Raw genomic sequence first — 18,520 nt, 5'->3', positions numbered from 1 at the left:
TAACCCTTGTGGAGCCCGTCACAAATAAGTGTCTGTGACAGACTCCTACCTGGTTTGTTGTGGTGTTTGGAGCCAGACCATGACTCCAGGGCCTGTCCCAACTGCTGTACGATGAAACTAAAAGGGGGCTATGAAGCTCCTTGCTGCTCAACACCAGACGACTCTGCATCACTCCAGGTCCCGGTCACGCAGAATGTCCTGGGCCTACTCTTGGAGTTGTTTCCACTGGTCTCCGTTGAAATCAAAGTCATTGTCTGGTAAGTCCCACAAAAAGAAAAAGACCTAGATGTCGAAGTGCTGTTTGACATCGCTGTACTGGTCCAAGTCATCGGAAGAGGTGCAAGAACGGCATCACTAGTTGAGGCCCCGCTCCCACATATCCCTGCGGAGCCTGAGTTTGCTCAGTGCCTCCCTGAATTTCTTGGCACTAGAGCAACCCTCGCCCAACTCAATGAGCTCTATGAGGCCATTCACCTTATCTTTGGGCGGCAGGACCGCTCTGGAGTGCCCTCGGGCCCCATGGGTTCGGGAGGTGCCCCAACTGGGTAACCACCGGTGGGTTCATTCTCTGTGGCAGTTGGGCCTTCCTAGATCTGGACTGACTATGGTCACACATTCGCAACCTTCGCAAGGGTCGTTCGCGTTGCACTGCCACCGGTGTGCCCATAGTTATCCTCAACTCCTATATGGAGCCAGACTGGCGTCATCCAATGTCTACTCTGCGGTCAAGACCTGCTGGGTTGGAGGCAGTGCCTCCTTTTTCTGAAGGGCCCTGTGAGGAGTATTTATGGGGTGGATCAGAGGGTCTTTATAGCTAACCTGACCATGTGGCCGAAGACAACTGGTATCAGGACCTAGTTGATGGCAGTCGTCTGGACAACTAACCAGACACTGGCCTGGTCTCTCCTCTTAGTGTGGCAATAGAAGAAGAGACCCCCTTTGCTATGGTGGTGCGGTGAAAAGCTGAGGTCCTTTACCCAACGCTACCCTCTGTGGAAGTCAAGACCGGATTCTTGACTGAGGTGCTTCAGCATGAGGTGTCCAAAACAAAACCTCTCCTGACCTTCGACAAAATCCTCTCTGATGTACTGCTTGTGGCCTGTGCCAAGCCCTGCACATGCACTCCTCTCCTCAGAGCACTCACACTCCACCAGCGCCTGCTTCTAGGGCCTAACATTCCTCCCCCTCCACCTTCCCCACCACCCGACCCCTGAGAGCTTGGTGGTGCACGCCTCGTTTTTTACGGTTAATCCAGTTGCAGCCCCACCACTCCACCAGATAGTGAATCAAAGAAGCTGGATACCTTTGGGAAGAGGATTTTCTTTTCCACCAGCCTTGCAATGCCGTTGGTGAACACTGCATGCCTCCTTAGCCGATATGGCCACACAGTGTGGGACTCTGATGCGTAAGTGCTGCCCATGATCTTGGAGGAGGCCTGAGCCCTCCTGACTCAGACTATTGCAGACTGCAGAGTGGCAGCCAGGTTCACAATCAAATGCTGGCTGGGCACAATAGACTCACTGGGCAGGGTCATTGCTTCATCAGCGGTGCTTCGTCACCATGCCTGGCTGAGATCAGCTGGCTTCTTGGGTGATGCCCAGGCATCCCTTATGGGTATGCCCTTCGATAGGTCTCGTCTGTTTGGCAACAAGACCAGTTTGGCACTTGAGCGCTTCAATGAGAATAGGGTCACTGCCTGGTAGTTAAGGCTCACCATGTCCCTACACCAGTTGAAAGTCCTCTTTTTGCTCCTTCTGTAGCTACGGTAGAGGCTACTATATACAGATACAGATATCTGCCCAGTCCGCCACCCCTTGACAACCGCTGGCTCCAAGCCTTTTTAGTATGTCTTGCACCAACGCAGCCACTCTGTTGGTGGCAGGATCAAGCACCACCTGCCCCAATGGCACGCCATAACTTCAGACTAGTGGGCGATTCAGATTGTCTGGTAGGGTTCACTTTTCCATTTATGGAAACCCGGCCGTCCCTGCCACCGCCCTCAGATTGGCTGACGTATTACGCCAAGTACAGGCTATTTCGGCCAAAGGAGCCATTGAGAGGGTGCCAGCCTAAGAAGTAGGTTGTGGTTGTTATTCCTGCTACTTTCTGGTGTTCGAGACGAATGGATGCCTCAGCCCTCTCCTAGACCTGTGCCTTCTCAGTGGGTTCCTGGGGAAGGAGAAATTCAAGATGCCTACACCATGTCAGGTTCTGTCTGCGTTTGTCTCTGGAAACTGGTTGGTAGTGCTAAATCTGCAGGGCACCTATTTTCATATCCCCATCATACAGGTCCATCTGCGCGCTACCTGTGGTTCACAGTAGGCCAGGAGCATTTTCAATTTATTTACTGTGCTCCTGTTTGGCTGAATCAGTGCCCCTCGGGTGTTCAGGAAAGTGATGGCAGCACACATACTTTCGTAGGTCGGGAGTTCCAGTCGTCCCCCTACCTTGATGACTTGCTGCTGCAGGCGGGCTCGCCACAGGTTGTGGTCACCCACCTCCGGAGTACATTAGACCTCCTGCATTCACTAGAGTTCACTATCAACGTCCTGGAGTCTCATCTTACTCCTTCTCAGACATTGCCTTTCATTGGAGCCTTGCTGTACACGGTACAGGTCTGTCCTTTTCCACTGTAGTCGTGAGTCCTGGACATTTGAGCTATATTCCCGATGTTTCAGCCTTGATCCTGAATCTGAAGTCAGACTGACTCTGAGGCAGCTGGGCCTGATGGCCTTCTGCGTTCTTGCTAGTGAAACATGCCAGGTGGCACATTCAGGTTCTACAGTGGGATGTGAAGCCCCAGTGGGTGCAACATGAGGGGAATTTCTCAGACCTAGTCATGATATCTGAGGAGACTGCACAAGATCTGCAGTGGTGGCTACTGAACAGAAATATGAGTCAGTGGCAGACCTCGCTCCCTTCCCCACCCAGAACTGACAGTGGTGACCAATGCATCGCTTTTAGGACTGGGTGGCCATCTGAGAGAGGTGGAGATCAGAGGCCTCTAGTTTCCAGCAGAGACTCCACTCCACATCAATCTTCTGGAACGGAGAGAGATTCGCTTGGCATTGAAAGCTTTCCTGCTTCTTCAAAGGGAAGCTGGTACGGGTGTTAATGTACAAAATCACCGCCATATGGTACTGCAACAAAAAGGAGGGGTGTAGGTTGTGGACCCCTGTGCCAGGAAACTCTGTGCCTCTGGACATTGCTGGAACGTCAGTAGATTTTCCTGGTTGTGCAGCCCCTGGTGGGATCTCTAAATGCCAGGGCAGACAAACCCAGCAGTCGATGCCTCGTGGCCCACGAATGGCAGCAGCATCTGGAGATCGCTCATGGTCCGGTTTAGGTCCAGGGAGAACATGGCTCGATCTTTTCGCCACCAACGAGAACATACAATGTCAGCAGTTCTGCACATTGGAGTTTCCAAATCTGCTCTAGCCTGTAGACTCATTCTGATTAGAGTGGAATACAGGACTCCTATATGCCTTTCTGCCAATACCATATTGGGTATGATATCTAGAGCTCCTGAGCATGAGAATCTGTCCTTCCTTCAGGCTGCCCTTTTGGGAGGATCTCCTGCCACATTAACAGGGTAGGCTTCTGCACCCAAACCTGGGCACTCTCCACCTTCATACCTGGAGACTGAGCGGCGGCAGTTGCGGGTATTCGACCTTCCTCCCAAGGTATGTGATGTCATATTGGCTGCCAAGTGTCCATCAACAAACACTGTATATGTCTGCCGTTGGGACAAGTTTCAGGTTTGGTGTGCCGACAAACATCTTGCTCCACTCTCTGCACCCTTTTCTACAGTGTTATTTATTTTGTCCTTAGCCCAGCAAGTACTTGCTCTGGGCACAGTTAAGGGGCATCTTTCACCAATATTGGCTTTCTTGTGGTTGCCAGATCTACCAAGCCCCCCCCCCCCCCCCCGTTCAAGTCACCTGTTGGGACACATTTCATGAAAGGTCTTCAACATGTGTTCCTTCCAAAACCTTTAATTATGCCTCAATGGGATCTTAATTTGGTTTTGACCTCCCTGATGTGTTCCCCTTTCGAACCTATGCATAGTTATCCTCTCCAGCTTCTGACATTCAAGACAATCTTCTTGGTGGCCATCACATCAGCCATTTTCTCGGTGGCCATCCCATCTGCCAGTTGGGTCAACGAGTAACAGGCTCTGTCTGTTCAGCCTCTATACACCAGCATAGTTGTCTCTTTGTAGGTCTCGCCTACGCAGCGTGCAAGAGTTGCATCGGGGTGACCTCTTGCAATCACTGTACTTTTTTGGAAAAAAGTGCATGTACTGCACTGTTTCCAATTAGTACTCGTACATGTATAGCGTTTACCTTGCGGGAGCGAGCAGCAGCTCCATCTGTTTGCAATTATCGCGCCTGGTGCTGCTCGCGCCTGCAAGGTAAAGGCTGTCCATGGACTTCCGGCCACGCTCCACTGAAATTCCTTTGAGTGGTGAATACATGTCCCTAGTCTGTAGACTTCAGACTTGTTATAACAACAGATAAACGTTGTGGGATAACTCCGTGCGGACTTTGTTGAGTTTCACCACAGACACACCCCCCTCGCCTTAGGCTATTTGTAGGCAGTCAGACGCGGTGTTTGTAACCAAGGCCGCATTTCCTATGGTACGTTTAAAATGCACATCGGCTGTTTGTGTTCACGCTGAGTAGCTCTGCAGGTATTGACCTTTCCCCAGCCCTACCTTCCACTAGGTTCTTTCGCGTTACCCTTTCTCTCACTTCATTCGCCGACACTTTTGCACCACTCTGCAATACGAAAAGCTAAGGAGCTGTGTTATTCTGCCAACATACATGTTTTGTGGAACATGACCTCCTGGTTTCTAAAGCAGCTAGTTTTTAGTTTAAAAGTAGGAGCAGAAAGTACACTTGTGTATCTTTCTCACGTGCAAGTACGTGTTGGAAGACAATTTCAATAATATTGAACGGATTCTCGGTTCCCAGATATCCCAGGTATGGTTTCCCTTTCGCACAGCAGTAAAGTGAAACAAGCATTTACAATGCAATGGTCTCGGCAATATTATAGGTAGAGCTATTGGTATTGATCATTATTTTTTAATCATTTTTGTATCCCTAAATAAATGGCATTGTCATTTCTATTGGCATTAGCTTTTTTTTTTGCATATGTGATACCTATTGCATTAGCAGAGAGAGAGTGAGGTAGTGAGAGAGAGTGAGGTAGTGAGAGAGAGTGAGGTAGTGAGAGAGAGTGAGGTAGTGAGATAGAGAGTGAGGTAGTGAGATAGAGAGTGAGGTAGTGAGATAGAGAGTGAGGTAGTGAGATAGAGAGTGAGGTAGTGAGATAGAGAGTGAGGTAGTGAGATAGAGAGTGAGGTAGTGAGATAGAGAGTGAGGTAGTGAGATAGAGAGTGAGGTAGTGAGATAGAGAGAGTGAGGTAGTGAGATAGAGAGAGTGAGATAGAGAGAGTGAGGTAGTGAGATAGAGAGAGTGAGGTAGTAAAAGAGTGGAACAATAAACTGCCTCAACTGCCGCTGCTCGGCTTCCAGGAGCAGTGGAGCTCTTTGGAACCTTAAAGCGGCAGTGTCAAATTCTTGCTTATGTCAGTATTCGCCACCTACTTACAGCATTTTCTGAAGATCTTTTAATCTTCAAAAAGCGACAAAAATGCGATTTTGCCGCATAAAAAGCATTTAGGGGGGGGGGAGGTGTGTGTGTGTGTGTGCGTGCGTGTGTGTGTGTTTTCTCCTTAAACTGAGTTTTAAAGGGACATTTGAAGTGTAAATGTGCTCTGCGGTCCCAGCACATAGGCAGAAATACCATAATGTTTAGGAATGACAAAGAAGATCCTGTGACCGAGAGAATATTATCAGAATCGACTTTTAACTGCAAAAAATACATTTAAAGTGATGGTTTCTATGAGACTGAGCTTGGGGTGGGGGTTAGCGAGGAGCCATATAAAATGCCTTCCATGATTGACCAGCTGACCCATGATGTGCTTAAGAGATCCTGTTCAGGAGTGACTCAGACCTGTCCAGACGTGACTCCAGTCATCTGGGAGTCAGGCCTGTCCATCAGATGTGCACTGGACTGTAAGCCATCCTCGATTACTCTTCCAAAATACTCAGGGGAGAGGCTGCACGGGAAATTTCGTAGATGCGATTTCCAGAGCAATATAACCAGGGCAGCAGGATTCTGCACTAATATATATCCTGTGGTCACTTTTATCATGCTCAATTGTAAAGAAAGTATGTGTGCTTGTCTCACACTGCGATAAGGTCCCAGTTTGGCTGACACAGCACAACTACATCCTCTAATAGAAGGTACTGCTAACTGCAGTCATTGAACCCCACACAACCTGCAGTGGACCTCCAAAAAAACACACACTGATACTGTGCCTCATTCTTCTGCAGGGCCCGCTCCCATTAATATATTTGGCACCCATCTTTCTCCACTGGTCCTTCATGTTATCTTACAACGTACCCCAAATTGAGTTTATTAACCCTTAATACTACATTAAACTGCGCCTCATGGTCTCTCTACACTACCCCTGAAGGTCCACCCAAGATCATCTCCATTGGCCATGCACACTAACATCAGAAACTCTGCATGGCCCTCACACTTCCATAAGAGCATACATCGTTCCCACTAAGGCAATACTCTACCTTACATGCACGCCCACAGTCCACTACATAGATTATGTAGATTATGCACGTTTAATCAAAATACACTTGCCAAGAAATCTCTGTTCTCCCAAGACATTCCAATGGTGGTCCAATCTTCGACAGACCTGCGCAATGTCACAATCTGCCCCACCTGCCTCCATGGGCTTTTCATACTACTTTACAGTGTGCACCCAGTCATCCCCCTGCACCAGTGCACCACTATGCACTGTGGCTCCCATTGCGTTCACTACAGCCTACACATAGCCGTACAATGCGTTAACCACTCTGTGCACAATATGCCACCGAACTCTGCATTGTCACAGAATGTGCCCTCAAGTACACCACTAAATAAGGTCTAGACTTCAAAACAAAAAAAAATGGCACATGGTTCAAAACTCAAATCACCTGAAAAGAGGTTGAAGGGTGGAAACATGTGGGTACTAGTCCACAGGATGGAAACTTCAGAAGCGGATACAAGGCCAGGCACACCATGGACTGCAAACATCTTTCAGCTGTCGTGCACTCTAGCATACGGCTCTAGGCAAGAGAAGGCCCTCAAGAGAAACTTAAAATATTTGCAATATTTCTTCGCAGAAAGACTGGGCAAGGTACAGAACTGCCTTCAAGCAAGGTGGCGGTGACATAGTGAGTTCAAGAAGGTCAGAGACACCACAGGGTATGGTAAAAGAGGTAAATCTGCAGACTGAGAGGTGAACAGAGAAGGCGATTCAATAAAACATTATTACTCTAACTTTGCTTAAAAACCACAAGGCCAGTCGGACATGGGTTTGACTAGCTTGGCACTACAAGGGAAGAGATGGGCCTGTCCCGCATAGCATTACTAGGTCAGTATGGGCCTCTCCAGCTTGGCACTACAAAGATACACAGAATGGGCCTGTTCAACTAAGAATCATGTGGTAGCCAGAGATGGATGTGTTTAGCTAGTCACTAGAAAGAGAGTCGAGAGGGGCCTGTCCAGTGAGACACTATACGGACCACCAGAGATGGTCCTGTCCAGTTCAGCACTACAAGGCCAGAGATAGGCCTGGCACTACAAGTTCAGTATGGGCCTGTCCAACTTGGCACTACAAATTCAATATGTGCAAAGATCGTCAGAAATGGGCCAGTTCAACTAAGCATCCTATGGTAGCCATAGATGGGTGTGTCTAGCTAGCCACTCCAAAGGCAGTGAAGAGGGGGCCTGTCGAGTGACACACGAGGAGGACCACCAAAGATGGACCTGTCCAGCTCGGCACTACACGGTCAGAGAAGGGCCTGTTCAGCCCGGCACTACAAAGGTAAGTCATACATGGGCCTGTTCAACTTAGCACAGGATTGTCAGCGAGAGATGCACATGTCTAGCTATGCGCTACAAGGCCAGGCAGAGATACACAAGTCCAGCTAGGCCCTACATTGCCAGTCGGGGATGGGCCTGTCCGGATTTCTCATTCACCCCTGTTCTCCAAGACACAGCTCTCCCCTTCTATTCCATGATGTCAGCTCTCCGAATGAGAGTGCGCTCCGGCTTGTTCCTAAGTAACAGCCGCCCACCTCCGCGTGGAGATGTATGCGTCACCAGAGGTGGGCGAGCGAGAGCCTGGCGGTAGGCCTGGCGTGCACAGTTTAGATGCGCGGGACGAGACACCCCTCCCCGCTTCCACCCCCCCCCCCCACCCCCCCCCTCCCGCTTTGGGATATTACTAGACTGGTCCAGGAGACATCGGCAGTAAAGAGGACAAAAAACAGCTGCAACCAGCGGCCGTTAAAAACCAAACGTAGGCCGCCTCCCTTCCCACTATCTCTCTCTCTCTCTCTCTCTCTCTCTCTCTCTCTCTCTCTCTCTCTCTCTCTCTCTCTCTCTCTCTCTCTCTCTCTCTTTCTCTCTCTCTCTCTCTCTCTCTCTCTCTCTCTCTCTCTCTCTCTCTCTCTCTCTCTCGAGACCTCTCTCTCTCGAGACCTCTCTCTCTCGAGACCTCTCTCTCTACCTCTCGAGACCTCTCTCTCTCTCGACCTCCTTTCTAACCGGCACATCCAAAACCGGCACATCTGGGGTCCATCAGGCCAGAGCTGCACGGGCAGCCACCCTCTCCCTCTCCCTTATCCGCAAACTCTGTTTTGTTTGAAATTACACAAGAGATGGCAGACCAGTGAAAGATCTGTCCCAGCCCTGAAAGGCAAATGTGCTTTCCCCGGAGTCTGGGGCGTCTCCTATTCTCTGGGGCCCTTGAGGCCTGGTCAGTGCTAGACAAAACTGCAATATTATACACCTATTGCCCAACAGCCCTTGGTTTTCGATTAACAACCTCTGACAATGCTTTGTAAAAGAAAAGCCCAGAACTGGAGCACTGCTTCTTTGCCGACAGGGTACCGTCTGGTAAATCGAGAGAGAGGCCAGGGAATGTATTAGCATACATGGTTCAGATCTCTTTTCCCATGCCTTGTGAGTTCGTCATTGGTGCAGTGTTGATTCTACACAACGGTCCTGCTATAGCGCCACAAGACCCAGTTGGTGTATTTTTTACGCTCTTTAAAGCCATCTATAGGCAAGCAGATACGGCAGGAAGTTCATACAAATGTGGGGGCCCTCATGCTCCATTGTGGACCACCTTGTACATTTCACAAGCACCAACTCTACATCCCTAAACGTGCTCACGTGATCCAGCTTGTGGTGCAGTGTCCATAAACAGCAGCATATCTCTGGTTGTTCACCACTGCTAGCAGGAGTGGTTGTGAGCGCTTTCTTGCACGACCAATACACAATTGTCGGTAGCACCCACGGGAGTTCACAGTTGCCTTAACGGTTTGCTTTACATTTAGTGATGAATACTGGAAAAAACCTGTTCCTCATTAATCCCACTTTGAGCAGATACCAGAAATGGAGCTTTGAATTCAAATTTCCGGGTTTCTCTAGATTAGAACAAGCACTATTAGATATTTTCGAGTCTCTGGGTTTTGTTAAGCCCCTAGCCCTTTGAGGCGGAAGTTCAGAAGCTCAACCGAATCTGGGACACAAAGAACGGAAAAATACGCAAAAGCAACAATGTGAGATAAGATCAGTGATGAAAAAGACACCCTAGTGTGAGACATCTCCTAGCCAGAACGAATCTTTGAAGATCAACACCCCTGGCTCCAACACTTCCCTGCACATGGCGCAGACCCCAACAACAACCGTAAAACTCGATTTAACAGACTTCACACGAGTCCGCAAAGATTGAGGTTCTAGGAAGCCACAGCAAGCTAAATACAGCACCGCGCTGGACCGCGAAGACAGGAACAAACTGCTTGTGGACAAAACTCTGTCTAAAAGTGCAAACAAATTCAGTCACAGAATTCTAGGTACTTTCCTTCAAAACTAAACAAGCACACCACTGCCTTTCTCCGAGGCGAAGCAGAAATGCCTCGGAGAAACGCAGCGGCGTTTTTCAGATTCGGGGGCGTGGCTAAAAAGTGGAAAGAAGAGCACGGAACACGCCCCCGAATCTGAAAAAGACGGAGCCTATTTGGAGGGACGGCTCTCTCCTCCAATGGCTGGCCTCCGTTTAGGAAGCCAGCCAATGGAGGAGAAGCAAAAAGAGAGGCGGGCTAAAGAGCCACTCTCAGAAACATTAAATCTCCGGACTTCCGGTTCTGCCTTCGGCAGACCGGATGGTCCCTCGACCTAAAAAGACTTCTGCTGCAGGTCACACAGTTAAAAGCACCATGGTTAAACTTTCTCAGTCCTCCGTGGCTTTTTCTAGGGGCGTGTAAACTTGCAATGTTTTTCACTTTGCCGCCTGTGTGTAAAAATCAAAATGGTTCTGCTCAAGATTTGCTTTGCCCAAACCAGATAGTTTGCACAGGCGCGCATCACCCATTGAGCTCATAGGGCTTCAGCCCCCTCCCCCCACACCCCCCTGCCCCTCGTGTGTGGCAGCCCGGGCTGAGACAGCTTCACGGGCACACACACAGCCACACCACAGCAGCTTTTTTTGAGTTTAAAAGTAGGAGCAGAAAGTACACTTGCATATCTTTCGCACGTGCAAGTACGTGTTGGAAGACAATTTCAATAATATTGAACAGAGTCTCGGTTCCCAGGTATCCCAGGTATGGTTTCCCTTTTGCACAGCAGTAAAGTGAAAACAAGCATTGGCATAGCCAATCGGTCTCGCCTTTAGGACCTTATAAGTGTTTGGTTATCCAGCGCAATATCCTTGGTGCAACAACATCAACTGTTGCATGGCTAAACACTTATAAGGTCCCAAAGGTGATCCCTATTGGCTATGCCAATGCTTTTTTTTACTGAAGGTGATGACACCTTTCCATGTTGGCCAAAGCAACACATTGGCAACCTTTTTCGCTCCTCCACCCCACTCCAAAGAGACAGCGGGACTCCACCGTCTGGACCCAAAAAGTGTGTTGCCCATCTATCTCGATAGCACCAAAGAACATCGGGTAGGCTATCAGCTCTTTATGAGGTTCACCTGTACAAAGAAAGGGAAAGCAGTGTAGAAGCGGAGCATCTCCAGATGTATTGTACTCTGCATTAAGATTGGCTACGCACTGGCCAAGAAGTAAACTCCTGAGGGCTTGCTGGCTCATTCTTGCAGAGCCAATACTGAGACCACTGCGTTAGCTCACCGAGTTCTGTCCTAGACATCTGTCAGGCTGCTATGTGGGCTTCTCTGAACCCATTCACTAAATAGTGCTGTCTCGACAGTCAGCGCCCCATTGGGCCCTCCAGGGATTTTTAGTTTGAATCAGTTTGCAGGCCCACCTGGGATTGTTTTAGTATCTATTTTAAGGTAAGGAATCTGTGGCTAGTCTCTATCAGATGACCAAGTTACTGTCAGTAAAGCCTCATCTTGTAGACTCTTATCTAGCTGCAGATTCCTTACTAACTCTCCCTGATCTGCGAACTGAACTTCTCCACCTACAGAGTTCCTGTCAGCCCAGTTTTGGCACTCTAGTCACAGCACCTTAGTGTAGCTCTGTGCCTCTGCTGTGGAAGCAGTCACATAGAAACTGAGGTCAACACTCAGGGGTGGCGCCTATATGGGCACCGCGCACGTCACATCTCGCGCGACGCGTGATACTATTTGGTGCCACCTACCGGCACGTAGTGGTAGTACTCAGGATTTTTCAGATCCAGTCTTGACTCCTGAGGGAATATTATAAGGTAAGGAATCTGTGGCTAGATAGTCTCTACCAGAGGCATTACCAAATGTAAGTAACTTGTTCTTCATTAATAATCCTCCCTATTTTGGAACAACTCACTGAATTCATTAACTACCAGGCGTTGTATCTTTCATCCCTATATAATAGAAAGCAACTTTTGTAGCCATGACATCAGAAGTGTTTTGAGGTTTTGTTTGTATAAACTAGAGTACAGTAGGATGTCTTCCAAACTTTATTTTTGGAAGGAATACATTGGCAAATAGTCTGCAACTTCTCCTGCATGAGCAAATAATACTCCATCCTTGGGACCTCCATTCCCGAAGTCGTGCATGTTCAGGGTAACAAATTCAATGTAGGTTAAGATTATTTCCAGCCAACAATAAAAATAGGAAGAAGTATTTTTTTAAAATATATATAAATATAACAAATAAAGGTATAAAAATCACGCAAGTCCGTATTGCCTATATTTATCATAATGTGCAATTCTTGGACACCAATTCTAAAACACACGTAGTTTAAAAAGACATTCCTATAGAATATGTTTGCTAGTCTATACTGCTCATCACTGTAGTAATTGTCTTGGTTTCCATATTCTTGATTAAGGGTATGGCAAGTAAAACAAATAAGCTGCTCACTTGTCTTATTAATCTTGGTGGTGGGACTGCCATGGCCCCTACTAACTTTTACAGCCCCACTGCTCATGCCAACTTTAACTATCATCTTTCTACTAACAAAAGTGTTTATACTTATGAAATGCTTTATTGAAGCCGGCGACACATGGAAGGTCAATATCTGGGTCTTTTAACTGATGCATGTATTTATTTTATTGTTGCAGTTTTATATTGCACACATAAGATCAAATTGGCATCTCAGCGCATCACAGAAGAACTATTACATACCGCAAAAGAGCAATTTGCATAAGAACAGTTTCAAGAATATACAAATAATTTTAAACACTCATTAAGAAGGTTTCCTGAGACAGTTGAACATAAGGGTAAAAACGTCATAAATCAAGTATAAACGTCCATTAGTGTATTTTGGCGGTTTTACTTGGTCATCACTCAAAATGTTCACCAATAGGTTTAGCAACAGTTCGGCGAGTTTGGTTTCATTCCTTCCTGGAGGACATCTTTTTCTAGCGGAGTTCAAGTTTGCCACTTTCAGTGGCAAATCCCAGCATATGATCCATTGTACCACTTGAATTCCCAGCACTATTTCCTTGTCTCAGACTGCCCACTCCTTGAGGATCTCGTTGTTGCAGATGGTGAACTGCAGGTGCCTGGTGATGATGAGTGCCTTTTTTCGTCACCGTCTGTGTTGCCAAACCGCTCCAGAATGTCAGCAGTTGGGTACTCCAGGACTGCGGCCAGATAGACTGGAGCTCCAGTAGCTTCCATCCTGGAACCACCTCTGTACAATGCCCACAAATTATCTCATGTGGAGAAAGACAATGGTTCTTAATGGCCTAATTGCGATGCCATGTCTTTTTTAAGTTCACCCTCACCTTTCACGTCACGCTTATTGTCACTGAATCTGTGAGCACTTGAATTCTACTTGTGTATAATAAATATCTGTCATACTTTTGACCTTCTTGTCCCTCCTCTATATTAATTATCGCTCTCTTATAAGATTTTAGTTCTAAATACCTTTACTAAACTTTTTACCCTCTCTAGGGTATTTTTCTTGTCCTGGACCTTTTTAGGCCATTAAGAACCATTGTCTTTCTCCACATTGTACTACCCCTGGTTCGCATATTGGGGTACCCTTGTTCCAAAATACACACACAAATAATCTCAGGCATACTCAGGAAGAGTCTTAGAGTGCACCTTCCCTCCTTGCTTATCATGTCTAGACATGGCAACCACTGCAAGAACTCTCACTGGGATAATGCAGAAAATAATTATCAAATTACTTGCATCTGCACATGTTTATAGCATGGTCTACTAGAGCCTACACATTATTGTTCTTCAACAGGCTGTTCATGGAGGATACTTAGCGTTTTTTTTGTAGTGATACTTTTTAAAACCATTATCATTTTCAATCAAAAACATGTTCAACATTGAGTGATTATAATGATAATACAATTACAGAAATATATTCTATACTACAGCAATTTTCTAGAATCCCCATTCCCTCTCCCTAAACCATCTATTATTCTAATTAAAGTAAACCAGTTCAAGCATAATACAATAAAGAAGAGTCATGTTGTGATAAGGCTGGGCACAATCCATATATTTAACAGGATACGACATTTTACATGAGGTTGAATTCGGTTTGGTTTCATTTTATATTGTTTCTTTTCTGTTAACTCACTTGAGGTAAATGATGTCTAATGCCTTTCAAGAATGTTCATTAGTTCTTCTTTGTGATCTCTTGTTAGATAACCAGAATTTGGCAATGTCTAAACCTGCTATGCAGTTCTTCACATGTCCGGATGTGGTGTGTGCCTCTGATAGATAGACAAGCTCCTCTGAGTCTGTTTATCCTTTTAAATATTACAGGTTAAAGACCTTATGGGTCTCGGATGATTCTTTCCTATATTTTACCAAAATGTGGCCAGCTGATCGTGTAGTCTAGCCATTATTTATTTATAAGAGCCAACTTTATGCATTTCCTGCATCCAGGAGACCATTCTATGGCTGTCTCCTGATCTTTACAGGTACTTGGAGCATTAACATCCGGAGATTAATCTATTTTTCACTGTGACTTTTAGACCAGATACATAGTTGTTAACTTGAGCGAAAAAGTGATGTAAAAGTTGAGAGTATCATGTTAAGTGAGCAATTTCATTCCTATAATAATCTTGATGAAGGTTGGTTGATGTAGAGAATCAACTGTGTAATAGATCTGTTATAGTTACCAGACCGGTTAAGCTATGTTCCATATGGGTATGAGTCGGGATAAACTGTATTTGTATATGATTGGTTCATGCTTGAGGTGACCCTGTCAGACTAAAAGCTGTATTATGCTTCAAGCCATTCTTATTCGTTTTGAAAGGTACACTCCATTATTTTTTTATTTTACTAATTGGTATGTTCAATCGGTAGAAAAGGTAACTAGAAGCTTTAGATAGTCTTTGCAAATTTATTTGAGGTGCCAGTCTATCAAAAGTCGCCTCAGTTGTTCCAGATAGGCTCCACATTTGGCTATCTAACAACATGGAATGGGCTAACTTCACACCCTTTCAGGATCAATTGGGCAAGGCAGGATTGATGCTCATTGGTTTGGCAGTGTGGAACCCTTCACTGCCCACTATTACTATGCAAGCAGTAAGACATTTGTAGTGCTTGGATTTCAGGGTAGTCACTCTAACACTCTCTGTAAGTAAATAATTGTAATGTTTTTGAAAGGTTAGCTTGTTTTTAAATCTAAAGTATCAGTTATTTTGGATAGTAATTATAATCCTATTATACCTTTTTCCAATTTGGCTATCTTTCAGGAGGAGGCCACATTTTTAAAGGAACAGCTTCGAAGAGCTGAGGAACAAATTCAAGCGAACAGACAGGAAGCAATATTAATGTCCAGGGAATTCAGTGATGTAGTAAATATGCGAGACAAAACAATGTCTAATCTCCATAGTGCTCGTTTGGAAAATGAAAAGACTAAGAACCAGCTAGCCGAGGCTGTGGCTGCGCTCAAGTCACAGGAGCTGCAGTTTCACAAGAGTAAACTGGCCTTAGTAAAACAGGCACAGGTAAACCACATAATAAAATCAGTGTTTAAGATTTGCTAATGTCATGAATAGAAGTTAGCTTTCTGTTGTTCTTGCACAGTACTCATACCTCGGACCCTTGTTCCTAGATCAGTCACAGTTGAAGATATGACTGAAAAGTTTGTTTTTCTGAACCTAAGCTCTTAGTTTGAGGTCAAATATGTTCCAGGGTCCAGGTCCTTGCATGCCCACATATCTGTCACCATGTTTCATGATCTTGAAGGATCATTGGTTGATTCGATGGGAAGAAGTTGGGCTTCTCTCTGGTAGGAAAGTAGCAAGGCGTCCGGTTCTGCAGGTATGCAGGGCCTTTGTTACAGTTAGTTTTGTGGATGGTACATAAGACCTCACATTTAATCCTCGCCTCTTCAGGAATCCGCAACGAGCTTTAAGAGCGAGTTTAATGTGCTCTCACTTTGTGAATTTTAGGGATCTTCTTGCTACTTTTTTCTGCAGTTTTTGGTGTATGGCAGTGCGTTTCTTGAGCAGATTAGAAGAGCTTATGCTTCAGTGGTGTAAGCATGTCACGGAGAGGGCTCTGGTCAGTCTGATTTTGTCATCAGTGTGAAGGAGTGGGAGAATGGTTTGTGGAAAGGAAGTATCATCGCACCCTTTGCCACAGTGCTCAACATTGATTTTAGGGTGAAGACATACAAAGGTGAATTTTGTGTCGAATTTCCATCTTCTGATGAAGTCAATGGAGGTGTTTTAAGGTTTTTGGGAGTGGCAAACAGTGATGTGTTAGTCTTAGGATCCCTAATCAATATGATTGCTGTCTTGGGTTCATCCTCGCTCCTTTATCCAGTGGCACTAATGCTCCATACAGATGGATTTGTCAGTTGGATTCTGTTTTCCTTTCCAGAAATTGAGCTAGATTTGAGCATTGTCCGTGTACAATGAAGGAAGTGTGTTTCTCCTGCAGTGGCGGAATAAAACATTGGTTCAATGGTTCTTGCAACTGGTTTGTTCAGGAAATTCCCTGCCTTTTATGGGAGATCCCACATCATTTCCATCCTCATCTTTCCCCCTTCTCGCATGCAAGCATCTTGATGAACAAAGTAGCTTCGCTCCTGTCTAAAGGGGCATTGGAGATAGCTCCTGCTGTTCGTAGGGGGATGGGAGGACCATGCCATGTCTTGAAGTTGATTCCTAAATAAACTCTTCAAAGTGCTCAATCCTATGCAGGTTTTGGTTGTGTTGAAAGAACAGAGTTAAGTTGTCTCTTTGGGCATTCAGGACTCATATTTCCAAGTTTCTGTTGAAAGCCACAGAATCTGTTTCATGTGGGAGAGATGCAGTTCTGTGTTCACTTCCCTTTCATTTGGCCTGACCATATTGCCTAGAGTCTTTAGAAAGTTGAAACGGGTTGGGCTTTCATTTGCACTGCAGATGCATATATATTTTTCTGAATCTGTTCAACTTGTTTTTAAAAGCCTCCTGCATTGAGATATCGTAGAAAGAACTTTGTAGCTACAGCAATTCATTTGTTCAATCTTGGGTTTTTAGCGAACAACAGAAGCTATTCCAAATGCTTACAAAGGAACTTCATTACACAGGAGGCGAACTCAACTGTACTAATACATGGCAGATCCTTTGATGGAGAGGCAGTATTCTGTTCATATAATGGTCTCCAGATTTTCGTTCAAGTCCTAGCAGGAAAGAATAAAATGTCTTAAAGTTGTTGGTGCTCATGGCTTCATATTCCAATGGGAGTTGACATCCGAGTGAAAACAGTTTCACTGCAATCTGACGGATATCATTTATATTTATCATGCACTTGCTTAATCTCTACAGTGTGGACCCCATTGCTTGAATCTTCTGGAAGGGGAAATATATTGAGCTCCTTAGCCTTAGGTGACGCTGACAATTGACTCCATCCTAGAAGCTTGGGGTGTCCACCACAGATATCTGACGGTTAGGACACCATTGTCACTGAGTTATAATCCCTTATCATCCTTTTGGAATTTTGAGCTATAAGGTTGTCTTTACACTTGTTTCTGTCTGAAGTGCTTAGATGTCAAGTCCAGGTCTTCATATACAACAGCCCAATTTATATCCTGAAAGGTGACTTTCCTTGTATTGGTAATTTAGCAAGATTTGTTAGTAACCTCCAAGTTCTTTCTTCTCTTTTGTTCCTTTCACACATTATCCAGGGACACACTCTGAATTAAGCCATTAAATTCCCAGAAGGTAGCCTCTGAATTTCCTGTTCGCAGTTCATTTCCGATAGCGCTTTCTTTGCTGCTTCTCATCCTTCGAGGATTTGGAAAGATTGCATTATTTAGACCCCAATAGGATTATTAGACATTGTATTCACAAGACTCCATGTTTCATTATAAAAAGCAATCTTTTTGTAAGTTTTCTAGGTGCAAAACTAGAACATGGTATCAAAAAACAGATGTTTGCTAGGTGGGTTTTGTTGTCAAGCAGGCAATGCTACAAGTAAGCAGACCTGAATCCCCTGAGGGTTTTCAAGTCCACTCTTTCAAGAGGATTATGGCCACCTGTATCCTTTTGAGTGTGGTTTTAGTTTATTCGAGTAGCTTACTAGCTCAGTATCTTCTTTCTGCAAAGATTGCATTAATGCAGTGGTTCCCAAACTTTTTCGACCCACGGCTCCCTTGACATATTGGCTGTTTGCCACGGCTCCCCATTATGTTCCTTTTTTTTGGGCGGGTGGGGAATGTAAATCCAGCCTTGGGAGTACCTCCATTTTTCTCCCTGAAATAACTGTGATGAAGCCGATGCAAGTATTAAAATCATGAAGTACTGCAATGATGCAATGTGGATAAAACAAAGCTATATTTAGGATGGGTAGCATATATATATGTATATGTATATATATGTGTATATATATATATATATATATATATATATATATATATATATACCTTCTGCACCAGATATATATATATATATATATATATATATATATATATATATATATATATATATATATATATATACCTTCTGCACCAGAAAGAGCAACTTAAACACA

The 18,520-nt window shown here is 45.3% G+C and overlaps 1 protein-coding gene across 12 annotated transcripts in view; it reads left to right on the top strand.

Moving 5' to 3' along the window:
• TAX1BP1 (Tax1 binding protein 1) overlaps positions 1–18,520 on the top strand; it is a 712,600-nt gene that overhangs the window by 374,427 nt on the left and 319,653 nt on the right. For 8 of the 12 annotated variants that reach the window (XM_085631620.1, XM_085631618.1, XM_085631611.1 and 5 more), the window contains one exon: positions 15,250–15,504. The exons of the other annotated variants lie outside the window; for them this stretch is intronic. In XM_085631620.1, coding sequence (XP_085487746.1) covers positions 15,250–15,504 — 255 coding nt within the window. The remainder of the gene's footprint in view (positions 1–15,249; positions 15,505–18,520) is intronic. 12 annotated transcript variants of the gene reach the window in all.

This window comes from Triturus cristatus, chromosome 10 (assembly GCF_964204655.1).
Source record: "Triturus cristatus chromosome 10, aTriCri1.1, whole genome shotgun sequence".
Lineage (NCBI taxonomy): Eukaryota > Metazoa > Chordata > Amphibia > Caudata > Salamandridae > Triturus > Triturus cristatus.
Note: the sequence above shows the minus strand (reverse complement) of the source record. Positions and strands in the feature narration are given on the sequence as shown.